The sequence below is a fragment of the Herpailurus yagouaroundi genome, unplaced genomic scaffold, assembly GCF_014898765.1.
Source record: "Herpailurus yagouaroundi ecotype Mexico unplaced genomic scaffold, PumYag 187, whole genome shotgun sequence".
NCBI classification, from domain to species: Eukaryota; Metazoa; Chordata; class Mammalia; order Carnivora; family Felidae; genus Herpailurus; species Herpailurus yagouaroundi.
The window spans coordinates 6,543,903-6,552,316 of record NW_024412418.1 but is presented as its reverse complement, the minus strand read 5'-3'; the positions used below and the strand labels follow the sequence as shown (position 1 = coordinate 6,552,316).

The following is an 8,414-nucleotide window of genomic DNA, read 5'->3' as shown; positions in this document are numbered from 1 at the left end:
TGCGGCGCGCCGCGCGTCGGGTTCCCCCGGGGTCGGGTGTGCCGTGGCCGGGGTGCGGGGGCGGTTGGGGGCTGGGGGCCGGGCGGGGGGCCGGGCGGGGCAGACCCGGGGCGGGGCGCGGCGCCGCAGCTGGATGGCTGGGGCCGCCCGGAGCGCCGCCGCCGCTGCTGCCGCACGGTGAGTGACCGCCCGACCCTCGGGGCCCGCGCCCCGGGCGGGACGCCTCGGCCGATCCCCCCCCACCCCGACCCCGGCCCTGCCGCTCCCGGGCAGACCCGGGCCTCTGGCGCAGAGCCCGGGAATTCAACTTCCTAGGGCTTCTCTTCTCCCCTGTCGCCCTGCACGTCGCTGCCCATCGCTCCCTCGCTGCCCATCGCTCCCTCGCTTTCCTCCTCCGTGTCCGTCTCCCAGTCTCTCTGGCTCTCTCACTCCTGACTTTCTCTTGCTTTCTCCTTTCCCTCTGCTCTCTGGCTCTCCGTCCTCCGCTTCCCCTCTGCCCAGACTGTGGTCCCCTCACCTCTGAGTGCCCTGCCTTGGCCTCAAGTCCGGCCCGGCCCAGTCCTGCCTTTGGACCCCGTGGAGCCCAGCGGGTTTCCTCAGTCTCTCGTGAGGGCCTGTGGAGGTCCTGGACGCGGGCATCTTTTTCAGCCTCCCACCGCCATCAGGGGATGAGGAAACTGAGGCAGGGACATCGCCAGCTCAAGGTCACGGCCAGATGAGGCAGGGCAGACCGCATTTAAACCTCATGCCTGAGTTTCCAGATTGAACTTCTCTCTTAGTTGACTCACATCCACATCCTGTGATCCAGAGGCTGGGAACCTTCCTGCTGCCCGGTGCCCCAGGTCTCCTGCAATATAAGGAGGGCTCTGCCTACCGGGCACAGTTCACCTGCATCAGCAAGCTCGTGGCCTTCGCAGCCTGTGCGGGAGGCAGTTCTGTTATCCTACAGAGGAGGAAACTGAGGCTCAGGTGCTGCAGGGACTTTGCCTACACTCAAAAAGCCATAGCTGCAGAGCACAAAGTTTAGGGCAGGTCTCCGAAGCGTGTGCCCTGCACAGCTGTGAGGCAGTTCCTAACTGAAGGATCTTTCTCTTCAGCCCTACGTCCTGTCTGTCTCTGTGCCCTGGGGACAGTGGGCTCGTTGCCTAGGGAGAAGCTCTTGACGGTTCTGCCCTAGCTCAGCTGCTCGCTTTCCCCACCTGCGCCTCCCAGTGTCGCCCATCAAGCTAGACAGTGCCAGCCTCAGTCCCCTGGGGCGTCCTCACTGGGGCATGTCCTGGCGGCGGGGCCTCCCCTGGCAGCTAGAGACACCCGACTGGGCTGGGCCTGCCGGTGGCTGAAGGGAGCCCAGCCAGCGCCTCACCCCGTCATTAGGGAAAGTTTAGCCCCAGGCAGACGTGCTGACACACAGTCTGGAGCTGGCTCAGAAGGAAACAATGTGTGGTCCTTGGGAGTGGGGTGTAGAAGAGTAGAGCCCCTTTACTCTGTGAACCCATCACTGGGATCAGAAGCCCTGGGCAAGGCAAGCAGGAGGGTGGATGCCATGGCCGCATGTAGGGAGGAGGGTTAAGATGCCACGTTTGCTAAGCAGGTGTGCGGCCAAGGGTGGCAGCTCACGTAAGAGGCCTTTGTGTTTTTCAGCACGTGGCATGCCTGGATGTCCCTGCCCTGGCTGTGGCATGGCGGGCCAGAGCCTCCTCTTCTTCACTGCTCTTGTCCTAGAGCTCCTGGGAGGGGCTGGGGGTTCCCAGCAGGCCCTGAGGAGCCGGGGGCCTGCCGCGGCCTGTCGTCTAGACAACAAAGAAAGCGAATCCTGGGGGGCCCTGCTGAGTGGGGAGAGGCTGGACACCTGGATCTGCTCCCTCCTGGGCTCACTCATGGTGGGGCTCAGTGGGGTCTTCCCACTGCTCGTGATTCCCCTGGAGATGGGGACTACGCTGCGCTCAGAAGGTAGGTGACCCTCCTCTGGTGCCCAGGGCAGCCAGCAGCGTGGAAAACATCGCTGCTCTCCCTGGTAGAGTGGGGCCTCACGTCCCAGGTTTCAGTGTGTCTGAGGTGGAGGGCGGGGACACATGTAACTTCTCACTTTGGTCCTGTGAGACCAGGGTGTGCCATGCTCTTTCCTTCGTTCATCCTTTGTTTGTTCCGAAAGAATCAAAGTCAGCAGACGTTCACCAAGAAACAGTATAGACACTGGTTGGAAATACGAGTGCCAGGCTGCTTGGGTTCAACCCCTGGCTCTGCCACTTTCCAGCTGGGTGGCATCGGGCAAGTTGCTTGAGGCTCAGGCTCCCAACCTTAAAAAGGGCATAATACGGGGCACCTGGGTGGCTCAGTCGGTGAAGCATCCGACTCTTGGTTCCAGCTCAGGTCATGATCTTATGGATCATGGATTCAAGCCTGCATCGGGCTCTGTGCTGACAGTGTGGAGCCTGCTTGGGAGTCTCTCCCTCCCTCTGTCTCTGCCCCTCCTCTGCTCATTCTGTCTCTCTCTCAAAATAAATAAACTTGAAGAATAGTTTTTAAGAATGGGCATAATCCTAGTATGTACTTCATAGGTACTGCTGTGAAGATGAAATGAGCTAATATTGGTAGAAGCACTTAGAAGGCTGCCTGGTGCAGGGGAAAGGGCAGCGTGTTCACAGGCCCTGTGACGGCTACAGGGATGCGGTGCCTTGCCCTTCAGTCTCTGCTCATAGTGCAAAAGACCCTCCTACCAAGGGCCCCTGGGTCAGCCTTACCCAGGTAGCCAGCCTGCCTCTGGGGAGGGGATCTGGGAGGCAGGGCACCGGCATGGGCAGAAGCTGCCCTTTTGTGCCAGATACATGTACTGTCCACAAATGACATGTTGTGATGAAAACCAAAGAGACTAGATGGGTAGCTGCTAAAACTAGGTGCCTGCTGCCTCACCCAGGAATGCAACATGCTAGGTCTGGACCAGACTCCTGGAATCTGTTTGAAATGCCTGCTCCAGGGGTTTCTGCCACTTGCGAGGCTCAGGAGCTGTTCATTCAGCAGATGGTTATGAGCACATCTATGCCCTGCGCCAGGCTGACGGCTGGTGCCGCAGCTGTGAATGGGGCCGATGTGGGGCCCTGCTGTCATGCCTGTGCCCGTGCATCCTCTCAGCCCCTCTTACCGTGTCCCGGTGAGTCAGCATAGGGAGGACTTGGATTATTAGCCCCATTTCACAAATGGGGAAGCACAGGCACAGAGGGGTCCTTTGAACAGGCTGAGGTCACACAGCCTGGAAGCGGCAGCTTTTCCTGGGATTCCACCCGATCACCAAGCTGCCTCTGCCCTCTGGGCCTGTTTCTCTACAAACCAAGAGTTTGGACATAGTCTTCTTAGGGCACTTCCAACTCTGGATGCTGCAAGTCTGCAAAAGTCCCCAAATCTCTGCCACTTTTCCAAGAGTGACCGTGGCTGTGAAAAGAAAAATTCCCACTTGAAGAGCACTTGCTATATGTATTGCAATTTAATTGCCCCAAGATCCCTATCAGACATAATTATCCCCAGTTTACAGATGGGAAAACGAATCCCAGAAGTTACCTGCCCAAGGTCACCAGCTTGTGGGTTGGGGAGCTGGGACCTTTCGGACTCCCAAGCCCAGTCTCCTAACTGTGAAGCACTAGTTAGTGCTCCACAGTCATCCAGCAGGTCGTGATGTATTTCCTGTTGAGCACCCAGCCAGTGCTGGGCCTGGCGGTGGGGGTGGGGGGGGGGGGTGGGGTCGGTGCTCCAGGAAGGGCAGGAGGCCAAGTCCAGCCTTCTGGAGGCTTGCAGTCTGGTTGGAAAAACATAGCGCCCAGTAAGCTGGGTGGGGCAGAGGTCGGGCCAGCGGTTCTGGTAGATCAGCCCCAGGCCCCGAATCTCTTTTGTAGCTGGGGCCAGACGTCTGAAACAGCTGCTCAGCTTTGCCTTGGGGGGACTTTTGGGCAATGTGTTTCTCCACCTGCTGCCTGAGGCGTGGGCCTACACATGCAGTGCCAGCCCTGGTGAGTGAGGCTGCAGTTGGGCAGGAGGGCAGAGGGAGCTGGTGCCCATGCCTAAGGTTGGCCTAGGCCCTACCTGCTCTGCCAGAATGACTGGGAGAGGGGTTCTGGGCGTCTGGCAGCAAACGTGCCCTGGCCCCGATACCCTGGCCCCTGTGGGAGTCCCTGGGGCCCAGCTTTCCCACCAGCCATTCCTGTCCCCCTTCCCCTGTCACTGCCCCTGACTGGATCCCATTCCAAATGGCCCCCCTTCTGTGGCCCTGGCTTGGCCTGGCCTGTCAGTGCTGCCCCCTGCAGGTGGTGAGGGGCAGAGCCTGCAGCAGCAACAGCAACTGGGACTGTGGGTCATTGCTGGCTTCCTGACCTTTCTGGCATTGGAGAAGATGTTCCTGGACAGCAAGGAGAAGGAGGGGACCAGCCAGGTGAGCTCCACATCCCAGGGTCCGGACAAGCTGGCCTCTACTCTGTGGTGGTTGAGGGCCTGCAGGCCCAGGTTCTGAATTGAACCCTGAAAAGTGGGTCTCTTGGCCATTCCCTGGGGGCTCTGGGAGGCTGGGCCAACTGGGAAGATCTGGGGAGTGATGACACTGGCCCTGCTCTGGCTTGTTCTCATAGACTGATGGCGGCAGCCGTGTGGGAGGCACAGGATCAGTTGGGTCTGGGTACACGCGGCTTATTGAGCAGAAGAGAAGTCTAGCTAGACAAAAGGGGCAAGGGTCTCCCTGCCTCTGTTTCTCCATCTCTTGCTCCTTTCCTGTGTCTACCCTGGCCAAGTGGGGGAGCATCTAATGTCACCTCTCCCTCCTTCTCCTGGCCCTAGGCCCCCAGCAAAGACCCTGCCGCTGCTGCCGCGCTCAATGGAGGCCGCTATCTGGCCCAGCCGGCTGCAGAGCCCGGCGTGAGCGCCGTGGTCCGGACCATCAAAGTGAGTGGCCCGCTCAGGGTCCCCTCTCCCTGCAGCTGTTCCTCCCCACAAGTGGCAGGCCCAGCTGAGCCCTGCCCACCCAGGTCAGCCTGGCTTCCTCTCCCCTCATGCAGGTCAGTGGCTATCTCAACCTGCTGGCCAACACCATAGACAACTTCACTCATGGGCTGGCTGTAGCTGCCAGCTTCCTTGTGAGCAAGAAGGTGAGTGGCGGCTGCGACAGTGGGGATCCAGGCATTTCTGGGGGGAATGATGGTGCCTATGTAGACCAGGTGGTTCTACCTCCAAAATAAGCTTCCAGTTTCTGTCCTTCCCGCTCCCTCCACCATCCACACCCCCATCTAAGCCCCAAGGGCTCCTGCATGAGGCCGCCTTCTGTCCCAAGCCAAACACTCCTTTTTGGGATCACATACCTCTGCCAGGCTGCTAGGCTTGGGCCCTGCCTGCTTCTAGATGCTTCTCACCCACTTCTGCACTCCGTCCTCTGAGCTCTGACATTAGTGGTCCGCCTACTCTTGAACTGGCCGAGCTCTTTTCCTGCTCATGGCCTCCACTTCACACTACCCCGTCTGCCTGGAATGTTCTTCCTCCCACTCTTTGAAACACTGGCTCCTTATCCTTCAGGCTTCGACTTAAATGCACTTCCTCAAAGAGGCCTTTGCTGACCCCTCATCTAAATTAGGCCCCTGTCACTTGTGTCTATGACACCCAGTCCATCTCTTCTCCTGCAGTACTTATCACTGTAATTATGCAGTTCTTTGTGTGTTCATTCAGTCCTTGCCTCCTGCTTCGTGAAGGCAGGTTCCTTGTGTGTTGTATTCACTGCTGTATTTCTAGTAGCCAAATGGTGTCCGGCCAGAGCACTCAGCAGAGTAAATATTTGTAGAATGAGTGGACAAGTGGGTGCCTGGCCCTCGGCCCAGAACCCCACAGACTCCTTCCCTGCAGATTGGGCTCCTGACCACCATGGCCATCCTTCTGCACGAGATCCCCCATGAGGTGTGTGCCAGAGGGTCTCCATGGCGGCAGTGGGGACGTGGGGCTTCAGAGAGGGGGTGGGGGTAGGAAGCCCAGCAGTAGCAGCCTTGGGGGCTGGGCTCCGGAGGCCTGGAGCTCTCAGCCCACCAGGCTGCAGCTTCCATCTCAGCTGTGCTCCAGCCTCCTGGGGACTGGGGTCCCAGCCTAGGGGATGTGGGCTTGGCGGGGGGGCCCAGCAGCAAGGCCGGTGCAGGGGGCTCAGTGTGCATGTCCGTACCTGACCCCTGGGGCCCAGAGTGATCATCTGGACCTCCCCTCAGGTGGGCGACTTTGCCATCCTGCTCCGGGCCGGCTTTGACCGATGGAGCGCAGCCAAGCTGCAGCTCTCGACGGCACTGGGGGGCCTGCTGGGCGCCTGCTTCGCCATCTGTACGCAGTCCCCCAAGGGAGTAGGTACGGGCATGGTGGGTGGGGGTGGCAGGTGGCGGTCAGTGGAGGGGCCCCAGCCAGAGGGCACAGCTGCCCCGCCCCAGTGTGCAGGCCAGGATCTGCCCGGTCTACCCTGTGGGAGTGGGTGCGGTACACGTGGCTCCCCTGGGCTCCTAGCCAGTCGGGACTTCTCCCACTGCAGAGGAGACCGTGGCCTGGATCCTGCCCTTCACCTCTGGTGGCTTTCTCTATATCGCCCTGGTGAACGTGCTGCCGGACCTCTTGGAGGAAGATGACCCGTGGTGAGTGACCCTCCCCACCGCCACTCACAGGGTTCATGGGAGCTCGAGGGGGAAGGGCTTCTGGGCTCCGCCCCTTCATCAGCCAGTGGCCGCCCCCCCCACCCCCCTGAGCCCCATCCCTCTCCCCACAGGCGCTCCCTGCAGCAAGTGCTGCTGCTCTGCACAGGCATCGTGGTGATGGTGCTGTTCTCGCTTTTCGTGGATTGACGGTCCCTGATGCCCCCCACACTGCAATAAGAGACTCAGATTCACTCTGTGACCGTGTGTGAGGCAGAGGGTGAGTGCCTGAGAGAGCACACCTCTGACCAGTTGAGAGGATGGTGTGTGTGTGTGTGCATGCGTGCGTGTGTGTACACGTACACGTGTGACCAGTTACGTGTGAGACCGACACTGTGATCATACGCTGGGCCCAGGGCCCGATGCCCACGCCGGCCCCCAGCCACGCCGTGGTCTTCTCTCCTGACCACCCTGTCACCCTGCACTTCTCACAGTGAGCAGTGAGGACGAGCAGCACTGGTCCCAGGTGGAGGCCTCTCCCCACAAGACTGCAGGGGGAGAGGCTGCTCCCCAGGGAGCTCAGGGGGCCCAAAGCTGTCTCCTTCTGGGGCCTTGGGGTCCCTGACCTCTGCTCGGGCACCAAGCCCTGGGCAGCCGAGGGGCTGAGGCTGGGGCACCTTCTCTCTGCCGTGTCCATTGTCCCGGCCCTTCCTTTGCCAGCTCTAAGGCCAAAGAAAGGAGAGGCAGGTGCTTGTGTAGCCCCTCACCCCACTCAGCACTGACAGCCCTACCCAGCCCAGGATGGAGCCTGGCAGATGCTTTCCAAGACCTTTTCCTCGTGGCTGCCAGCCCTAGGCCGGCTCCCGTTCCCCCCGGTGAACGCTCCCTGGCAGCAACGGCAGCTTTTGCCACCTCCAGCTGCCAAACAGCAGCCTGCGGGGCAGGGAGCAGCCCTGGGCCAGAGAGGCCTCTGAGGCCAGCTCAGGGATGCTCACGCCAGCACAGGATCCAGGCAGAGATCCTGGGGGCAGGAAGAGTGTCCCACAGCTGACCCCCGGCTCCAGGCCCCTTTTTCCTGTCCCACGTAGGCTGAGGGGGAATTGGGGGTGGTGAGGGCTCCGCGTTGTCAGCACTCAGGAATGTGCTCTGGGAGAATGCTGAAGCCATAATCCCCAGCTATTTCCCTTGGCTGACACCCAGGTACTCAGCTGGCCCACTCCACAGCCGGGCTCAGCCCTGCTGCTCAACCGTGGACGTTCTGAGAAGCAGCCGTCAAGAGGGTCTGAATGGTTTTACAGCAGTTTTGCTGTGGTTCCGTTTCTATCTGTAAATATTCTATAGATAAGATGCAAATAAATAATTATATACAAACTGGTTGTCTCTCCTCTGCACACCAGAGTCCATGGTCAAGCAGGGCTTTCCCAGGAGTCCCTTGCTCCAGCCAGGTTGGTGGCTGTGTGGGTCCCAGCTCAGCATCTTATCCCTTCTCCCCTCACCTTCAGCTCTTCTGCTTCATGTTCATCTCTGAACTATTACTCTGCAGTGCTTCTTAGAACAGGGTATAGCCTCTCATGCTATCCCTGGCTCATTAGCTTTTCATCCCAACACTATAAGCCTGGCAGTATGCCATTGTAGCCAACGTCATCCCCCCAAGGGTGGCTGTCCTCGTTTTACAGAGCTAGGGGCTTTTCCCTGGCCTGTTCCTTGAGCAAATTAACTAAAGGGAGGTCCATCCACACAGTCACCTCCAGCTTTGCTTCCATGAAATTAGAAAAGAAAAACTAGGGG

General features: G+C 59.8%; 1 protein-coding gene across 8 annotated transcripts; it reads left to right on the top strand.

Annotated features, from left to right (window-relative positions):
• The first annotated feature begins 84 nt into the window (after window positions 1–84).
• On the top strand, window positions 85–7,997 carry SLC39A13 (solute carrier family 39 member 13). 8 transcript variants are annotated; one of them, XM_040495186.1, is made up of 10 exons: window positions 85–177; window positions 1,642–1,950; window positions 3,885–3,998; window positions 4,293–4,417; window positions 4,816–4,920; window positions 5,034–5,123; window positions 5,869–5,919; window positions 6,219–6,347; window positions 6,530–6,629; window positions 6,761–7,997. In XM_040495186.1, exons 2-9 carry the CDS (start codon window positions 1,650–1,652, stop codon window positions 6,590–6,592), a joined length of 978 nt encoding a protein of 325 aa, XP_040351120.1. In that variant the 5' UTR covers window positions 85–177; window positions 1,642–1,649; the 3' UTR covers window positions 6,593–6,629; window positions 6,761–7,997. The 8 variants fall into 8 exon arrangements, with proteins under 8 accessions (XP_040351120.1, XP_040351115.1, XP_040351117.1 ...); XM_040495181.1 differs by having other exon boundaries at window positions 6,219–6,351; XM_040495183.1 differs by having other exon boundaries at window positions 3,865–3,998; window positions 4,278–4,417.
• Window positions 7,998–8,414: the final 417 nt, after the last annotated feature.

Coding starts and splice junctions, on each gene's coding strand:
- SLC39A13 (XM_040495180.1), top strand. CDS start 134: ATGGCTGGGGCCGCCCGGAGCGCCGCCGCCGCTGCTGCCGCACG. Junction 1,951..3,864: donor GACTACGCTGCGCTCAGAAG/GTAGGTGACCCT, acceptor GATCAGCCCCAG/GCCCCGAATCTCTTTTGTAG. Junction 5,124..5,868: donor GCTTCCTTGTGAGCAAGAAG/GTGAGTGGCGGC, acceptor CCTTCCCTGCAG/ATTGGGCTCCTGACCACCAT.